Source organism: Calcarisporiella thermophila (assembly GCF_041956535.1).
Source record: "Calcarisporiella thermophila strain CBS 279.70 unplaced genomic scaffold VTP21scaffold_15, whole genome shotgun sequence".
NCBI lineage: Eukaryota > Fungi > Calcarisporiellomycota > Calcarisporiellomycetes > Calcarisporiellales > Calcarisporiellaceae > Calcarisporiella > Calcarisporiella thermophila.
In genome coordinates, this window is record NW_027192205.1 from 547,040 (window position 1) to 565,549 (window position 18,510).

Consider the following 18,510-nt stretch of genomic DNA (forward strand, 5'->3'; position numbering starts at 1 on the left):
TTGGACTGATCAATGGGTATTTCCTATTTGTGTCATCTTCCCCTCATTTAGCTTCCAATGCCGTCAACATTGTCGGCTAAATCCTCCGCTCCGCCAGCGCCGACGGTCTCTGCTGGCCAAACCCACATATCAGCTGCCAATGGTACCAGCGATGCGGATCTGAATTCCCTCCAGAATGGACATCACCCCACAGCAAAGACAAAGTCACGGATTGCAAATCCTCCTGTGCCCGTATCGATGGGAGCAGGTGCTCGCAATATGGCCAAACCAAAAACACGGCAGAAGCAAGCAGGATGTGATGCCAATATTCCACTAACGGAATTGCGAGATGCGATGGAGGGTTCTAAATTAGAGAAGCATTTAGGAAGAGAGGCCCAGGTGGAATTTGATGAATTGACACCCGAGGCTGTGCAGGAGTACATCGCGTCCTTGCTAAGCGAAGATATGATAGCGCAATGCAATAACGACGATCCCAACACCAACACCGGTGAAAGGGATGGGATAAATAATGAGATAATAGGGAATGGAGTAGGAGTAGGGGTTGCAGATTTCTCACAGCCATCAAAACTGTTAGACTCTGTGAGCAATTTTTTGAAATTCGTATCACAGCAGCAACAGCAACAGCAACAAGACCAGCCAGCCGCTACTTTAATCACCAGCTCCGCTGCCGCTACAGCAACTAAGACAGATCTGAAAAATGGAACCGCCACAGATATCAGCACAAGGGACTGGTCTGACAATAACACAGAAAGAAATTCAAGTAGATTAGAAGAGGAGCCGGTGCGAGAGGCATTAGCGACAGACAGGAGCAGCAGAGCGACGCAGTCGCCTCCCCCCATCAATTGGCCAACGGGCACAGGAGGAACTGCGCCCCTGATTGATCTCTCCATCTTCAACCCCTCCAACGTTTCATTCGCAGCTCCACAGCTCTTCACCTCCTCTGCTTCCTCCTCCGCCTCTATCTATGGCCCCTCAACATCTAATTCACTCTCCAGCAAGTACGTGCTTCCACTGGATCTCTCGCCGGACTCGATCCTTATCCTGCCTCCCAAGGACAATGCGCCTATTACTGCGCGAAGACTCGCACGACCGGTAAGTCGGCTATCAAGAGGTAAAAAGAGCGAGGAGGTCTCAACAGAAGAGGGTGAAAGGCGGGAGGAGAATCGAGAAGGCGGAGAAAAGGAGACTGTAGCCATAGCTCAGGTGCCGATCGTGTCGGCCTCGTCCTTTGCCAGCTCGGCCGCGAAGGGAGATTTGGAGGATCCTCTGCACACTCTCACCTCGAAATTGAATGCGTTCCATATTGGAGCCTATCACATGCGTGGGGACGCGTTCAACGAGGATGAGGATGAGGAGGACGAGGAGGACGAGGAGGATCTAGGCAGCATGGGAGTAGAGGATGTGGACGAGTGTGACTATAACGAATACGCAGAATTTGCCGTGCTCTCTGACGGAGAAGGGTTCGCCGACGGAGGTGGCGCCAAGAAAAAGAAGCGGAAGGCCGTGTGTGGTGGGCAGACTACCACCGCTGCTGTTACCACTTTATCTGTGGGAGCGATGTCGAGTTCAAGCCTTGGGGGTGTCAATGGCTTCAGACACGGTGTGTGTCGCCAGAGTCTTCACACCAAGCAGCGTAAGGAAAGGCGAGGGGGCTGCCCCACCCTTACAAAGCCGATGCCCCCTCCTTTCCACGCTGCGTCCCCCGTGGCCAAGGTTACCTCCGATTTGGCCAATTGTGAAATTGCTTCTCGCCCTCCTCAAGGTGAATTTGAATTTGAATGTAAACACATTGTGGACGAAGAGTTCCGCAAGCTAGCTGCTCGTGCAACGAGCAAGATGCTCACAACGCCCTCCTCCTCGGGGCCCCCATCACAACCACCACCTCCTCCCCCCCCTCCTCCTCCCACATCCCCGCCCGCCCTTGACTCCGTGACCAATGGCCCCTCTACTTCTCCCCACGCCATGCCCACCGCAAAGCCGTCACGTACTCGCAATTTACCGCCTACCAATTCAAAAAACACGAATCCAGCCCTGGTTTCGGTACCGACAACAAAACGCGCAGGAGGAAGGAAGAAGCTACCCAATAAATCTCATGGGAAGCCATCGCGTGCTGCGGTGTCATCGGCATCCTCGGCGAGTGGAGAGCAGGCCGAGCAACAGGGAAGACGACGTCAAACGCGGCTCCGAGGGCGTGGGACAGATACCGGAGACGGTGGCGGGGGTAGATGGGTGTGCTGGTTTTGTGAGTATGACTTGTATTGGGGCGACGGGCATCGCCGCCGAATGATGCGCGAACGAAATCGCCATCGACGCAGCAGTGGAAGGTATCACCAAAACAGCAGAGGTCATATCGAGGAGCCCGACGAAGAAGAGGACGATATTGTGGTGGAGGAGGAAGAAGAGGAGGAGATCTATGAAAGTGATCTGCGGGAGGCCTACCTTGACGAGGGGGTGACGGACGGCAGGAGAAGCTATGCCGACGACGGATCCAGCTGTGCTCACAAGTGCCACCACCTTGACCATCACTATTCCCACGGACACCACTCTGTTCAATCGCTGCATTGCGGTAAGACCGCTGGCGATGGGAGACGAGAGTTTGCTGGAGGTAGAAGAGTTAAGCCCGCAAATGTGTCGGGGCAGTAATTCCCTCTTTTCTTTTTTTTTTCGGACTTTTTATGGGTGTATAGAACCGTTTCTTTTTTTTCTGATTCGCTTTTGAACTCTATATATTTTCCCTATATATTTCTTATTCTTTTTATGCCCTTATTACCTCCCTTGCTGTAGAGGATATATTGATGCCTCTTTATTTTGAAATCTGAAATTCTTATCTTTTGTTTTTTTTTTTTTGTAAATAGAACACGGATGGATTGAATCAGAAAGAAACGTGGCGAGCCGCTAGGCATTTGAGAAAGTCCAATCCATAATAAAAACACGAAATGAATTATCTACACCGAGGCTGGAAGTAGCTAATTCACGGCCGAGCTGTAGGAGTAACAGACTCTCGACTCCATTGGATGGCCCCATTCTGCCAATCTTTTGGGGAGACTTGGCAGCAATTAACCCATCCTTATGACTCGACAATAAGTCCCAAATTAGCCCAATCAGAATCTCGGTTGCTGCCATTTAACCTCACACAGACATTTCTAGCATCGGCCAACAAAGTGGGCCCGCCTTTTCCAATTCAACCCCAACACTCAAACCCTCTCCGGCCTATACCTCCACCAGAGACTTCCATCGTGACCTGGATATCTTTAAGGAGTGGCCTCGACTCAGCATCCTCCCGAGATGCAGCTCCTGAAGGGATTAAGACCAACGAAATGGTGCTGGGTCCCCTCTATCAAGCTATGCACATGTGGTTGCTTTCCCCTAGAACGGCGCTAAGATGAACGTGCGGCAAAGAAAGGGAAAGAAGGAATATGGACGTGTGAGGGCCTCTACCAAACTAGAGGGTGCTCTGCGCCTCTAACATTAGCCAGCTCCGGTGTCGAAACTTTGTTGAGCTCAATCTAGTAGAGGCATGACCTGATTTGCACTCCGCACTACCCATTTTATTTCTCTAGCGCTACAGCCTGAATTCTGCTTTTTTTATCTCCCTTCTTATTCTATCACGTCTGCCCTCCTTCTTATGTTTTAATGAGCATAGCCGGCTTCGCTTAGCAAAGGAATGCAGTTCCTCATCCCGAGCAGCTTCCATCAACAAGTACGCACCCTTCTCTCCTCGCTCTCTGCCACTGTTTTGCCAGAGCCGCAACCTCGAGCGGCCTCTGAGGATGCACTGAAGAACATTGATCCGTTGAAGGGTCTGAACTGGCCGGTTATCAGCGAATTCACTGCACCACGATTCCCAATAGTCTTATGCCATGGTAAGTACTTCACCCATACCATGCACATCAATATTTAGCTTTTCATTAACTGGCAATGTCTCTTTCAGGGCTCTATGGATTCGATAAATTGGGGCCCGATTCCATTCCACTGCTCCAAATTGAATATTGGCAGGGTATCCGCGATGCGCTTGCCAAACTCGGTGCACGCGTTGTCTTTGCCAGGGTTCCTAGTACGGGCTCCATCCGCGAACGCGCTCTCGCCCTCCGCCGCTTTCTGGAAACTTCCCTGCCAAATCAAGAGATAAACCTTGTAGGCCATTCGATGGGTGGGCTGGACGCGAGATACTTAATCACACACCTCCCTTCCGATGTATATACCATTCGATCGCTTACTACCATCAGCACGCCACATAGAGGCTCGTTCTTCATGGATTGGTGCCGGGACAATCTTGGTCTCGGGCGCATTGGGCTAAACGATGAAACAGCCGTCTCATCCCCCCCATTGACTGCCGCAGAGCCCTCGAGTATGGCAGCAACTCCGGTCCCATCCTCTCCCAGCTTTTTCCCTTTTACTTCTAATCCCCTCTTGATGAGGCTAACACGAGCTCTTGACGCTCCGGCTTACGCCAATTTGACCACCGATTTCTGCACACGCATTTTCAATCCAAACACGCCTGACTCGCCCAACATTGCCTACTACTCCTACGGCGCCGTGACCTCTGCCCCCGCCTCTCCTCTACTAATGCTGCCGCACCGCATTGTGACCGAGAAGGATGGGCCTAACGATGGGCTGGTGAGTGTGAGAAGTGCCCGGTGGGGAAGATACCTGGGGACGCTGCAGGAATGCGACCACTGGGAGCTCAACAAGAGGAAGCGGCGCAAAGGAGAGAGGGGAAAATGGGATGTCGGGGAGTTTTATGTAAAAATGGCCACTGTATTGTATTTGGAAGGATTTTGAGCAAGATATCCCCTCCTTTTTGACGATTCACTTTTTTTTTCAGTCTTGGCGCATCGACACTGACGCTTTTTATTTTGTCTACTTTATTCGAATTTGTCCTTTGCTTTTTGTTTTCGCTTCTACTGTTTTATTTTTTTTTTTTTGTTTTATTTTCATATCTTGCTGCCTAGGCATAATATCTATCAATGTTGTTATATAAAGTTTTGACCGGATTTTTCCGGCTTTCATGTCGAGAGAACGCGTATTCGCAATTCTTAACATGGCTTTGCCCACGAATGGAAAAGTGTGTTGTCATTAAATAGCTCACATCCCTGTAGACACATTGTAAAAGGCCATTTCCCATAACGTTTTAACAAAAACTTCAAGGACGTAGAAAATTTGCTTTTCTTAGGGTAGAAGGAGATAGTGATATCCACAAATTAGAAAAGATGAGGTAATACCTAGAACTGACAAAGGGAACAACAGATCCAATTTAAAATAGAAATAAAAATAAAAAAAAATGAATGGGTGATATAAAAAATAAGATGTTTCACCAGGCGTTAAAAGGAGAAGTAAATATAAGACCGAATGCAGTATCGAATCTGGATAATCTAGTCATCAAACACCCGCAGCCTGTACGGGTAATACTGCGAGATTTGTCCCCTCTCTATTTACAAGACAAATGTCCTTGCAGCATTCGTGGGTTTGGACCTCCAAACTTGACTCGCTGGCAGTGGTAGAAGATATATCCTCCGCGAAATATTCCTCGGGTTCCTCCGTCATGATCGTCTGCTCCTTACGATCCACATTTGCCCTCTTAGAGCCATCTTTAGCAATGTTGCGAGACTTCGGGCCTATATTTAAACTATGGAACATGGAGGACGAAGTCGGGGCAGAGCGTCTTAGAGATAATAAAAAACTACGAGGCAACCGTTGGTGCGAAAGTGGAGAAGTTGTTTCCGGATCGACAACCGGAGTGTTTCGAAAATGTCCTAACGAAAATTGACGTCGTGCGACAAGAGGTTCCCTCCCGAAAGTGTCTGAGGAATTGCTTAGGTGAGAAGACGACCGGATTGAGGGTAGGCTGCCCACCTCCACTTTTTTCTCATCAGATGGATGCGCAATCTTCTCCGGAGAAGTCCCAAGAGAGAAAATTTTTCGTGCCAAGCATCGTGTCTTTCCAGGACCGCCCCCGTACGAGCCATTTACCGCAAATACAGACGCAGAAGCCAAGTTTGGATGAAGTTGCTCCTGTGTTCTGCGGAAAAATGTCGTCCAGTGGGTATGATCGGCAGCGTCAAGAGCGCGAAAGGTAAAAGAGGCCTCTACTGGGGCTAGAATGTGAAGTGACCATGTGAGTTGGGCCTGATGGCTGGAGCCAGAGGGCCCGGCTTTTTGATCCTTTGGAGAAAGTGGCAGTTCGGAATTATATGTGAGAATAAATGGAATCGTGAGGTCTATGGTATCCAGCTGGTCGAGGTCCTAAAGCCCACCCGAATATGTTGAGTAAAATCAAGCTAGTTTGAATATAAGGATGCTTCTTACATTTTTACTGCGAGACCAGGTCATCCTCTCCCCACAAACCATTAGCCATCGCGGTTTCCATGCGTTCGCCTCTAGACGAGCATATCTATTTGATCTTGACTGCAGCACTGTTCCATAAGCAAAAAGGGAATTTGGTAGCGAAACGCATGGCGTAGGAAGTTGGACGAAATATCGGCGATGCTGAAGTTGAAGAGTTTCCTGAGAGCAAAAAGCATTTTAGTGAACGATCAGAATAGAAGCCGCATGCTTTTCATTTACATCAGGCCCTAGATCGTAGGACTCTATACTCCTAGAATCATCTAGCCAATGTCCCTATGATATTGTGAACAATAAATTTGCATTAGTCTTTCAATCCATGTTACAACCTCTGGTCGTCATACGTACAGCGTTCACCCAAAATAGGCCCCACTCTTTCCTCCAACACATGCACACTTCTTCTTCTTCTCCCTCTCCTCCACAATTGATGCATCCCCCACCATCCTTCTCTTCCAAACTGGTTTTCGACACTTTGCTCAACGTTTTTAGCTTGGTTCGTCGCGCTTTAGTTCCCAAATTTTTCAGTTTCTTCTCACCGTCCCAAGCCTTTGTCATGGGAAGGAGATTCTTGGGAATTTGCCCCGATATTCCGATTGTTTGACGATAAGTGACCTTCATTGCGGAAAGGCTAGCATCTCGCGCCGATGCGACCGATTCGGTGGGATGGAGCGGAAGGTAGGCAATGTGGTTCCGTGCTACATAATGAACTTTATATTGCGGTAGATGGCATCGCGACATATCACTCCATGCATCAGGCAGGCGCTCATGCTTATCAGTGGAAATAGGGCTTGCACTAGAGGCAGGAAGTGAGGCGGTAGAGCGATGAGATAGATGGTTGGTACTAAAAAATTCGCGCGGCATCATTCTGTGCAGTTGTTATGACTGTTGTAGCTTGATGGTTTACAAATGCCAGTGCGTTGGATTTCCAAAAATAAAGTTAAGCAATATGACTACAAGAAATTTCACAATAATATAAATAGGTCGAAATAACACATATCAAAACATGAGGGGAGCAAACGTAACGAGTGACAGCGCGAAAGAATGAAAATGATGCAGCGAGTGCAGAACGCTGTGTAGGCGAAAAGGAGGGAAAAGACCTGCGTTCCTAAAAAAATGAATTAAATAACGAGGAGAACAAGATAGGAAGCCTCATTTGAATAACCGGTTCTGTGTTTTCATTTACCCCAATTGGGAATAGCAGTCCTGGATCTGTTCACCCATGAGGAAAGCATGAGCTTCGATTTGCTTTGATCTATTTGAACTGGAACTCAAAAAAATGCGTTGGGTGTCATCAAATTTATAATATTCGCTTTTGACGATAAAATACAAGAAAGAAGGAGAAAACGAATTATAATGCAGTGAAAGGGGAAGACAATAACCAAAAGTTCGTAAATTAGCACTTCAAATAGGACCTTATGTGGAGCCTTGTCTCAGACTCGTAGGGGAGGAAAGGTCCCTTCTGAATCGCCCATTCGGCCCATATCTCCACTGCCTCCCGCTCCACCTCCCGCTCCTCCCCCAGCGCCCCCTCCAAACCCAATCACTCCATCTCCACTACACTCTGGCTGGAAATGCAAGAGGGCCGTTCGTACGCGATCTCTTACATCTTGATCCGCATCTCCAACCATCCCACGTAGCCTCTCCTCAAATCCCATTTGCTTCAGTCTCCGCACCCGCTCTTGCGAGCCATGCAAAATTTTTGGCTTATGTTTGTCTTCAGGCCAGGTAAGATTGATAATACACCACACCGAGGTTACGCGCAACTGCACTTGCTCGTGGATCTACAAAATAACCACCGGAAGATATTACAACTCGGTTGAAGGCGGGTTATACTAAGGAAAAATAATACTTACGAGGTATTTGTATAACCATTCCAGTATCCCCTCCCGCATCACAGCGTTCTTGTGGCGCTGATCTCCGGTGGCCACTGCGGTGATCACATGGAGCGCCTGTAGTGCAATTCCCTCCCCCTCCCTCTCAGCTCCTTTCTCTGGACCACTCTCTCCATTGACCTGCCCCAGCTTTCCCTCTACGATATTAATTAGCAAGTCCTCCCCTCCAAACCCACGTACCACTTCCTCCACATCCTCCTTCCTCGTGCATACCAAATTCCTCAACATTATCAGCGCATGCTCCTGCACTGCAAGATCCGGGTCGTTGATCAACGCCTCCAAAGAAGGATAGGTAAGAGCCTCCATCACCCGGCGCTTCACTGGCATTTCGGCCCGATATAACATATTTTGCAGAGCCCATACCGCATTTCTCCGCAGCACCCCATCCACCTCGCTCGGCTTCCTAGTCGTAATCAGCTCTACCAACTTTTCGATAGCTCCCGCTTCAAGAACCGCTTTTTTCATCGGCGAAAAGTCGAGCACAATATTGCAGAGGGTTGCAACCGCTGTTGTTTGCACCTCCACCGAAGGATCGTTCATCAGTTGGAGTAGGGGCGTTGCGATTCCGGCCTCAAGGAGGGAAGTCCGTAGTTGCTTCACAGAGCGAGAAAGACTTCGTGCGCACTGACACGCAGCCGCACGAACATGTGGCGCTGAAGACTCTAGGGCACTGATGATGTGCGGCAGAACGTTAGCTTGAATAACTTGCTTGCGACATTCTTCGCTGAGAGAACTGATTGCCGCTAATGCAAGCAGTGCATTCTATATACAAAATAGGAGAGAGGCGATGCAGCAAGGGAGAAGGGAAAAAAATCAAGCCAAAAATATATTTACGCTTTTGAGTCGGTTTGTCTGCTCAGCCGACGCATATATACTGGGCTCCTCACTGGAGTTAATAACAATATTCGATACTTTGGTGATGGCCTCCACATCTGTGGCAGCATTTTGAATCTCATTATTATCGCGCGCAAGATCCGCTGTTTGCAAGCATATTTCGGTTATATTTTGAGCTTGATGGGGTATGAAAAGGAAAAGAAACGCGTACCCAACACCAGGAGTGTCTTCTCCTTCAAATCACCTTTTTCATCTAGCAAACCGACCAAGGTGGGCAGTACCACCAACGTTAAATCATTGTTGTATACACTGATAGCTTGGTCGCGCGATAGATTTGTTAAACTAGACATAAAAAATAGGCAAGCTTTAGGGCGAAATGCTAAGTCTTCGCCGAAAATCATTGGTTTACCAAGTTGCAGCAATCAGCCTCACCATAGGAGACTCATCGTGGACATATTTGAGTATGGTTGGCACAAGGGGCTCACCCGATGTGCCTTTTCAGGATACAGAAATGGGGGATAAATGAGGTTCCATCGGCTCTCAATAGCTTCACACTGTTAACTTACTCTTAAAACACGATAAATATGTCCCTAGCTCAGCATTATCTCTACTCAGACCCGCTAACGCCTTGAGAGCAGCCTCTTTCGCCTTGGCAACACCGCTATTCAATAGCTGCACCAACCAACCCACTGCCAGATGTGCAACACGAATTTGGTTTTCAGGTGTCTCGCAGCTATGTGCAATCACTAAGGCAATGAACTGTGCTATCCGGAGGGTGAGAGCAAGGTGCGGAAGAGGATCAGAAGGGACTGCCAAATTTACGGGAGAAGGAGAAAGAAATGGGAGAGAGAGAAAGAAGATTAAATTATCTATATGTTGATCCTGTTTTATTAGATAGCATTAGCATCGTGCTTGGTAATCGTTCAAGAAATGGAATATTAAATGTGGAGTAATTTGCAAAGCATATATTCACCTCGAAAATCTTACACTCAGGGCACTGTCCCTCCTCCACCAATGCCTTTATAGCTCGGGTGGCTGCTTCGATAACCCGTAGACTATCTAGTGACATGGCGTTTTCTAAACTCCGTTTTCTCCCCTCACTGATGCACTTTAGTAGTGCGGTAAGCCCACCGCGCTCCACAAGCTCATCCACAATCTTCCTGCCTCCGTGTGCAAGGCTTCCGAGAACAATGGCCAGCTGGATTTTAAGCTCTAGTGAGCTTGTGGTTTCCAGGAGGGCCACCAGCCTGCAAAAAAAAAACTCGTGTGATTCAATGGATGGAAGAGAGAGTGAGTTTCAATTATTACCGAGGTATTAATCCACGTTGAACAAAAAATGCCTTTTTTGTCCGATCGCCAATAATTTGATTCTTGAGCGTTCGCACGACGCCAAGGAGATCATCGTCGGCTGAGGCATTTAGCAGGCGCGAGCACAAATCGCTCTGGGTCATTGTACGTATAGTCTTGTTGAGTACCGGAGAAGCAGATTACGTATACGGTAGGATACAAAACTGGATGTGATTAAGCAGCAAAGGGATTAGGTACGATCATATCTCTGAGAATTTAATGTCAAAAAGTTTCAGCTAGGAAAGTTATCTCGAATAAAACGATTACAGAGTTCTCGGGCAGTGCCATTGGACGAGGGAGGTGATTGGATCTCGCAAAATGAGGAGGACCAGATTACGTCTGAAATTTCTCGTTGTAAGGTTTTGGACGGCTCTGAGAGCTGGCCGTGGAATATCGCGCTGCTTGTTGGATAGCGTCAATGACTCGGCCACTCTTACCTGGCGCACTTTGGCAACGCGACGGCCGAGAAACGCTCCTAGCTTGCGACTAGTGTTTCAATCCGAAAATGGCAATCCATGCCGTCATTTTTAATTCGAATATGAAAGAGCCTTGCTCATCCCGCCCTAAGCATCCAACCCAACTCATCCTATTGCGATGCCGCGGGCCCCGAAAAAGAAGGGCACGGAAGCTTCTTTCTGCCCTATTCCTTCTCTGTGGGAAATGAGCGGAGGTTAGGCGAAACGGAGTTCTAATAGGGAGATTGCCTTGCTAGACTATTTCGCCAGCACATCGTAAAGAGGAGGGGAGGCGAGCTAGTATTACGATCCTATGTTTATTGATAAAGTCCTTGAATTAATAAAGAAAATCTATTATGAGCGAAAATTTACAATTCAATTTCCAAGATAAATTTATGTACTCTGCAAAGAAAATGACTTTAAAAAAAATAAATAGCAACAAAATAAGTTAAAGGGGGAAAAAAATGCAAAATAAAAAAACACAATAAAAAAATAGAAAGGGTAAACAAATATGTAAATGGGAATCTAAGCAATTAACAACAGGCATCGCCAACAACTATGCTTCGTAGGGAGGCAGCGAGGCCGAAATAGGAAGCGCTATGGGGAGCTCACGTGCCGCGCTCCGGTAAGAAGGAATTCGCATTAACTCCTGTACATCGTACGGGAAGGGTTCCTCGCCGGTCTCCTCGGCATGCTCGGCAAAGGGTCTATTGGGGTGTTGACCGACTCTGTTCACGGGGCGCGGTTGGTGTTGCTCTGGCTGCTGAGTCGGCGCTTGTCCTTGCTCGCTCACTATAGCGTTTGCAAGACAATCGGCAAGCGCAGGGTCGTAAGGAAGGGTGTAGAAGCTTTCGTCGTAAGGGGGGAGGGAATGGATTTCGTCGCCCTTTCCACTCGATGTGATGATGATGGGCAGGGCCGCACGAAGTTCGGAGATGTGTCCGTCCGGATTAATCAGAGAGACGGTGAACTTCAGCTTGTGTTTGATCCGGATCAAGTCGTTTTGTGTGTCAATACACACTTGCGCAGGAGCGTGGGGGATGTCCACCACCTCGGTCTTCTCCCACACGGCATCGTCTGTGTCGCATGGAAAGGCGTCGTCCCGCACGTATTTTACAATGCGCCCATCCGTACGGTGGTGTCGGCCGTGCGCAGTAAGCGTGATGTACTCCTTGATGGTACATGTGATATGCTTCACGCGCAAGCCCGGACTCAGCGGCTCCAGTCGAAAGACGACGGGGATGCGCTCACCCTCCCCATAGGCCTTGGCTGGGATCATGACCTCGTATACCAGCTTGTTCGCCCACTCGTTTGCTATGGTCATCGACTGAACGTATTCAAGAGCTGAAGGGAGCAGGATTCGAGTGATGCGCACGGGCTGCTTGGCGGTGATGTTCAGTGCAAAGGTGGGCCGCTCGACCACCGCCTTGAGATGATACTGGACCGACGCCCCTTCGGCCCCTTCGACGGTCTCCGGGAGAGAGCCGGGAAGAGGGAGTTCGAAGTCCCAGTGATAGTTATCGGGCATCAAATGGTGTTGTGTCTTCGCTGGGGGAAGGAAATCCCACCAGTGATCTATGACGATGCGAGTCTCTTTGTGGAAGCGCTGGTGTCTCTCCACACCTAATTAGGGATGATGCCAAGAATTGAGTCAAGGTGAGCAATCAAGCAATCCGTCAGTTCATTGCCAAGCACTTACCATCACTCCATGAGACCTTCATTTTCCCCACAAACCGCATGCCGACACTTTTCACCTTGGTGGGCTCGGTAAGGCTGAGGACAAGCGTCCCCCGCAGGACGCACCCGGCCGCTTCCGCCGCATTGCCCCGGAAAACAAGGTGGGAATTCTCAACGCGGATTTGGAAAAGCGTCGCGGGAGTGAGACGTGGATGGACCATTTGGGGGGAGGAGAGAGGTTAGTTAGCACACGCACGAGAATGAGCTGAGGTTCTGTTAATGAATCGGAGGCTCGAATGATAATGATTTGATTGTGTTTTGCAGACCGTTGGTTTTGTTGTCAAAGAGGGAAATTCTAAATAATATATAGAAATGTAAAAATACATGGATTCATGGTGAGAAAAATCCAGCCTATCGCCAATAGGAAAAGATCGGGGGCATCGGCCGTCAAAATAATACAATTGGCATGGATTTAACCATTGGTGCGCAATTTTAAGAAAAAATAGAGCAAGATAAAACAAAGCAAAAAAAAGGTATTATTACACAAAACATTGAGCAACTCCAAAATGATTAAAACCATCTCATTTTGTCACTCCACTCCCCGCTCCCCCCGAGACCCCTTCGCCTGGCTCGCGCCGAAACCTATTATACCTGGATGCGGCTTTGTCTGCCTCGCTCAGGGTCTCGAAGTCGGTGAACTCGCACGTCTGGCCCCGGCAACATGTTGCTTGCGTCTTGGGGGGTGATCAGGACGTACTGCACGGCATCCGATGCCCGTGCTGTCTCGATCAGCAGCTGCATGCCCAAACGCCGATTGACAGCATCCATAAATACGTCGAATTCGTCCAGACTATTGACAGGATGAAAATTGAGAAACAAGGAATTCTTCCAGGAATCTTGTGCCGCAGCACTCCCCCCACTTACCATCGAATGGGACAGCCCATGGCCTCCCAGAGGGCCATCAACAAACACACCGTGGAAAACGATTTTTCACCACCAGAAAGCGAGCGGGCATCCTTATCTGACTTGATATTCTCTCGTTGATCATCCGTTTTGATCTGTTCATTAATTCAGGAAATCGATTGAAGACGACGGAAAAACTATTAAGGAATTTCTGCTTTTACCCTCAAGTCCAATCGCCGCTTGTCATGGTCAAACTTTAATCGGCCAGTGTACCCGCGATGCGAGAGCATGTACATGAAATTGGCCTTTGCACGCAGCGAAATGTACTTTCGAAAATCATCCCAGCGATCAAGTCGGATCTTGAGCGCCGCCGTAAGCTCAAGGGTAAAACGCTCCATACTTCGAATCTCCTCGGCCGCATCATTCACTACTTGGCGTTTCTCCTTGGCCTCCCGGATCACATCCTCAAGGCTACGTCCGATCCTAATTTTTTTTTTAAAAAAACAAAATATGGTAAAGTAAAAAAATATTAAGTTATCTTACAATTATCTTCTAAGCAAAGCTTAGGATGGCGATGGAAGGAATTTAACAGAAAGTAGGCCTACCTTTTTTCTGCCTGCTTGATGCTCTCTTGAATACTCTTGATCTTTCGGTCGAGCTCGGCAGCCGTCCCTGAGGGCTCGACTCGCTCCGGGCAATATTTGATGGCGCCCTCGGTAAACTCCTTAAAGAAATAATCATTAAAAATAGAGATGTTACACAAAGAGGGAAAACAAGTGGTAGTGAAAGTATTGATACACGTACCCGAACAATCACACGTTTCTCTTGTACCTGAGCCTCCAGCTCCTCCAGCCGGGTGCGCTCCTCGAAAGCCTTCTGCTTGTAATGCTCCAAGCTATTAATGGCTTTCACACGCTCCATTACCTTGGCCTCAAGCATTGTCTGAAGGGGAGATTGAAATTATTAAAAAATTAGAGGTATACTCGGCAGTTATTGATTCGGGACGGGATGGATAAAATACCCTTATTTCCTCGATTCCATTCTGACGCTCCTGAAGCTCCCTGTTGACGGCCTCAATTTGCACATGAATCACCTCCTTCTCCTCCTCGATGCGCTTCTTCGCCACAATCAGTTCTTTGAATTGCTTCTTTACCATGTCTATCTGACGCTCGGTTTCCTGTGCAGTTTTAATTGGGATGAGCTCGAGCACTAGTGTATTGCACACAAAAACTTTGATACATACCTGGTGAGCCTCTTGCAGTGCTGCAATGTTCGCGGGCTCATCCTCCTGCAACTCCTCTTGTAACTGTTGGACTTTTCGTCGGAGGCGATTGCTTTCCGCAGTCATTTGATTGACTCTCGTCTAAACCAATATTCAAACAGTTTAAATGTTCAAATGACTATACAAACGATCGAAAATGTAACCCGGACTTACATTAGCCATCTGTGCACGTCTCCTTAGTCCAGTATGCTCATCATTTAATTCTTTGGCTTGCCGGCGAAGCTCACGCAATTTTTCCTCCAAATTCCTCGCTGTTTCTTCATTGGCACTAACAGAATGCAGTATGATAAGTAAAATTGGTCTATACAGAGGCCTTAGTCCACAGATTGATTTAATGTGGTTACCGAATTTGTCCGTCCAAATCCCGCGCGAATCGAGGAGGCCCGCGGTATTTGTTCAGGGCTTGCGTCGAAAGACCAGTGCGAGCACCCACTTTGAACCCGTCGATGGTATAGCATGCGGACACATTGCGTGGTGCTCCGCGTCCATTGTTATACATAATTCGGTCTGCTTCGAATCGATCTTCCACCAGAATCACCTGCTCGACATTGTCACTGACAATGAGTTGGCGCTTAACAAATTCGTCTTCGAACTAGATTGCAAGATAGGGGTGAGTTCACAATGGAAAAGAAATAATTTCGGGACAAATGAAGCAGAGATCGCGTACGTGCAAAACTCTCAGAACAGTCATATATTCTTTGTCTGGTTCGCCTTCAGAGTAATCAAAAATATCCTTGCGACTGATAAAAATAGGTGACTGACTAATAATTTAAAATAATATGAGTTGGATCGTCTAGAGCGATGTTGCATTCTTTCGTCTAAATTACCATCGGTATCTTCTCAAAATCCTCGTTAACAGATTTCTGTCCTCGTAGTTCGTTACCGCAAAAGCATTCAACATCCGTCCCAATATTATTTCCAAGGTATCTGCCCACTTCTCGTCTCGCAACTGGATGAACATACCGAAGGGGCCAATTGGTTTTTCACGCCATCTTTTTTCATTGTTGATGGCCTGTAGTACTTCGGGCATGGATTGGCCGAAAGCCTTAGTGCGATGGATCTTTTGCTCCTGCAGCTGGCTGATGCGTTCCCGGGATTCGCCCAACTCGCGTTGTGTCTGGTTGATCTCCGTGTCAACTTCTTGCTTGCGTTTGAGCAGTTGTGCAGTTTCCTCTTCCAATTTTGCCTCTTGGCTTTTTTCTGATTGGATATCTTCCTTCAACCGATCTATTTGAGAATCCAGCTGGGATATTTCTGCAAGCTTTTCTCCGCGTCGTTCGCGATTGCTGGCCTCGAGCTTTCGCATTTCTTCCTCAATCTTAGTTGCATAATTGCTGGCCTGACGACGCAGAGAAGTGATTTGAGTGTTCATCTCGTTCTCCTCCATCTCCATTATAAAAACGAATAAATCATTCAAATTTTACCATAGGAAATTGAACTTGAACAAAAAATATATACTTACCGTATACTCTGAGAGCTGAGTGATTTTTTGACGGTCCAACTCTTTAAGCTGTTTTTTCTTCTGGTTAAGCGGCGCAAGTAGATCGTGTCTCCGCCGGCCTTCCTCCTCTAACTCCACCATCGCAGTTTCCACTTCTTGAGCAACAGCCTAATCATTGTAAAAGTAGAGATTAAAATACAAGCACTCTGAGTCTTTGCGTAGCACTAGAGACCTCCTGCTTCTCTCTCTGAAGTTCTGCGTGTCGAAATTTCTTTTGGGCCTCTAAACATTGCTTTTCTGTTGCTTCCAATGCCTACAGAATACAAATATGTTGAGTAAATTTCATCTCAAATCGCCTTGTTTTTTCAATACTGCTTTTCAAATTACATTCTCTTTCTCTTCTACTTGGGCCCAGCACATTTCATTCTTTAGAGTTTGCACCTGTAGCTCCAGATCTCTTGCCTTCGCCATTTGCTTGTATCGCTCTTCGGCCTCTTTAGCAGCATTGAGCATCTCCGGAAAAACCTGCAATATTTTAAAGCTTTCGAATAAAATCCTGATATAAAAGAGATAAATAATATGTTAGTTTTACCTCTTTTTTGCGTTTAATTCCCGCTTTAGTAATATCAATTGTTTGGCGTATAATTTCGTAATCCTCTGCAAGCTGTGCCAACTGAGTTCCTTTCAAAAAAAACTAATGCGAAAAAAAAAATGATTCAGAAGCCGGCCATAATCCTCGCTTTTATAATCAATCATCGTACCTTGTATTTGTCCTCTGGAGAGGACTGATGTAAGAATTGCTTTGCCGTGTCTTGACTGAGCACATTCAATGGGTTGTCGACTTGAATCGCAAAATGGTCACAAATGGATACCAGTTCTTCGCGCTTCGTAGAGATTATAGTGTCATCGGCAGATTTGATTTTGTAACTGTTGGCACCATCACGAGATATACGGCGCTCTATAACAATTTTATCACCATATTGCTGTGGGCGGTAAGCATCTTGACCACCATTTCTTAAAGTGAGAATTATGCGAGCAGAGCTGAGAATCATTTATAGAATTAGTTAGCCCTTTTATCACTATATGCGTTCATATTTCGAAACTTACTTAGCAGCATCATTAATCAGTGATTTCAAATTGGACGCACGATTCGTGACTGAAGCCTTCCCTCCAAGACAAACAGTTATTGCTGTTAAAATTGCACTTTTCCCACCTGTATGTAGGCAAGTATGCTCAATATTATATGGTTGCTATATAGTCTAATTTGATCTCGTATACATACTTCCATTGTGACCAATAATAAAATTAATTTTGGGCCCAAGAGAGACTTTCAAGAATGCGTGACACATGAAATTATGAAGTTCTATAGAGTCGATCACACCCATCTCTGCCGTTTGCTGAGGGATCATATGTATTAAATATATTTGCAAAATTTCAAGCAATAAGGATCTACTCACTCCAATTTTCTTCTTGAGCATCTCGAGCCGCTGCACTTCATTTTGTAAAAAGTTACTATCCACAGGGATCTCATCTTCAATAATTTCCTCTTCGCGGTTATTCTTTGTGTCTATTTCTTGACGAACACGTTTAGGAGGCTAAAAGGGGAGAAAAATAAAAAAAAAATCAATCTATTGCGCAACATTTGCCCCACAATGCTTTCGATCTATTACTTGATCTTCATTTTCAAGTCCATAATGGTCGTCCTCTGATTCGCTTTCATTTCTAAGCTCTCGACGCCTTTTAGGAGTCATGCTAAAAATTCAGTAAGAGTTAAAGATACAAAACCAGACGCGATAATATGAGACTTAATTTGGGAAATTTTCAAAATGAAAGTCTCTAATGGGATATTGAGCGTGACTTCGAAAACACCGTTGATATTTTCGAAGCTTGTTAACTAAATACGAACCATATGCGCTACCCAAAGCATAAGCAGCTCTACGTTAATCCATGGTTAGACTTGTTAGATTAATGCTTTTCTGGCAAAATACATCCTTTCTAATAGAACCTAAATTTTACCAGGCACTTAGAATTTGTTGAAGTGATGGTTATCACACGAAAAACGAGGGCGCCTATATGCTGAGGTGTCACTTTGAACTACAGATATGAAATGATGCTCTCGCACAGTAAAGCTGCTTAAATTAAAAAAAAATTGGAAGCGTCCCAGAAGGATTGAGCATATAAGGAGGCGGGAAAATAAAATATTTTTACTATCCGCTGGTGATCTTAGTACCCTCGAATTCAATCGATTCCATAGATGTAATCCAGTTTGGGTAGCGTTATTTCGTTTTCTCTAGACTCTGTTGTAGACCGATTTTTTTTCCTGCTTTTAAACAGGCC

The 18,510-nt window shown here is 46.7% G+C and overlaps 7 protein-coding genes across 7 annotated transcripts; 3 read left to right on the forward strand and 4 right to left on the reverse strand.

The window, feature by feature from the left end:
• Nucleotides 1–57: 57 nt before the first annotated feature.
• On the forward strand, nucleotides 58–2,643 carry VTP21DRAFT_2826 (uncharacterized protein; the record flags this gene model as incomplete). Its single annotated transcript, XM_069393061.1, has 1 exon — nucleotides 58–2,643. One exon carries the CDS (start codon nucleotides 58–60, stop codon nucleotides 2,641–2,643), a length of 2,586 nt encoding a protein of 861 aa, XP_069250074.1.
• Nucleotides 2,644–3,014: 371 nt separating this feature from the next.
• Nucleotides 3,015–3,386, forward strand: VTP21DRAFT_2827 (uncharacterized protein; the record flags this gene model as incomplete). The annotated part of the gene is made up of 1 exon (XM_069393062.1): nucleotides 3,015–3,386. The coding sequence occupies one exon, from the start codon at nucleotides 3,015–3,017 to the stop codon at nucleotides 3,384–3,386; it is 372 nt and encodes a 123-aa protein (XP_069250075.1).
• Nucleotides 3,387–3,664: 278 nt separating this feature from the next.
• On the forward strand, nucleotides 3,665–4,782 carry VTP21DRAFT_2828 (uncharacterized protein; the record flags this gene model as incomplete). The annotated part of the gene is made up of 2 exons (XM_069393063.1): nucleotides 3,665–3,863; nucleotides 3,932–4,782. 2 exons carry the CDS (start codon nucleotides 3,665–3,667, stop codon nucleotides 4,780–4,782), a joined length of 1,050 nt encoding a protein of 349 aa, XP_069250076.1.
• Nucleotides 4,783–5,379: 597 nt separating this feature from the next.
• Nucleotides 5,380–7,203, reverse strand: VTP21DRAFT_2829 (uncharacterized protein; the record flags this gene model as incomplete). The annotated part of the gene is made up of 4 exons (XM_069393064.1): nucleotides 5,380–6,243; nucleotides 6,307–6,504; nucleotides 6,565–6,618; nucleotides 6,691–7,203. The coding sequence occupies 4 exons, from the start codon at nucleotides 7,201–7,203 to the stop codon at nucleotides 5,380–5,382; spliced, it is 1,629 nt and encodes a 542-aa protein (XP_069250077.1).
• Nucleotides 7,204–7,772: 569 nt separating this feature from the next.
• Nucleotides 7,773–10,519, reverse strand: VTP21DRAFT_2830 (uncharacterized protein; the record flags this gene model as incomplete). The annotated part of the gene is made up of 8 exons (XM_069393066.1): nucleotides 7,773–8,123; nucleotides 8,196–8,996; nucleotides 9,069–9,211; nucleotides 9,280–9,410; nucleotides 9,478–9,562; nucleotides 9,635–9,950; nucleotides 10,042–10,315; nucleotides 10,377–10,519. The coding sequence occupies 8 exons, from the start codon at nucleotides 10,517–10,519 to the stop codon at nucleotides 7,773–7,775; spliced, it is 2,244 nt and encodes a 747-aa protein (XP_069250078.1).
• A 907-nt stretch (nucleotides 10,520–11,426) lies between these two features.
• VTP21DRAFT_2831 (uncharacterized protein) lies at nucleotides 11,427–12,768 on the reverse strand (the record flags this gene model as incomplete). The annotated part of the gene is made up of 2 exons (XM_069393067.1): nucleotides 11,427–12,493; nucleotides 12,570–12,768. The coding sequence occupies 2 exons, from the start codon at nucleotides 12,766–12,768 to the stop codon at nucleotides 11,427–11,429; spliced, it is 1,266 nt and encodes a 421-aa protein (XP_069250079.1).
• A 424-nt stretch (nucleotides 12,769–13,192) lies between these two features.
• On the reverse strand, nucleotides 13,193–17,924 carry VTP21DRAFT_2832 (uncharacterized protein; the record flags this gene model as incomplete). The annotated part of the gene is made up of 20 exons (XM_069393068.1): nucleotides 13,193–13,397; nucleotides 13,472–13,605; nucleotides 13,672–13,933; nucleotides 14,056–14,174; nucleotides 14,255–14,392; nucleotides 14,472–14,627; nucleotides 14,694–14,813; nucleotides 14,886–15,000; nucleotides 15,077–15,324; nucleotides 15,400–15,493; nucleotides 15,560–16,119; nucleotides 16,195–16,341; nucleotides 16,406–16,486; nucleotides 16,561–16,698; nucleotides 16,766–16,867; nucleotides 16,935–17,214; nucleotides 17,281–17,386; nucleotides 17,456–17,570; nucleotides 17,631–17,768; nucleotides 17,844–17,924. The coding sequence occupies 20 exons, from the start codon at nucleotides 17,922–17,924 to the stop codon at nucleotides 13,193–13,195; spliced, it is 3,339 nt and encodes a 1,112-aa protein (XP_069250080.1).
• Nucleotides 17,925–18,510: the final 586 nt, after the last annotated feature.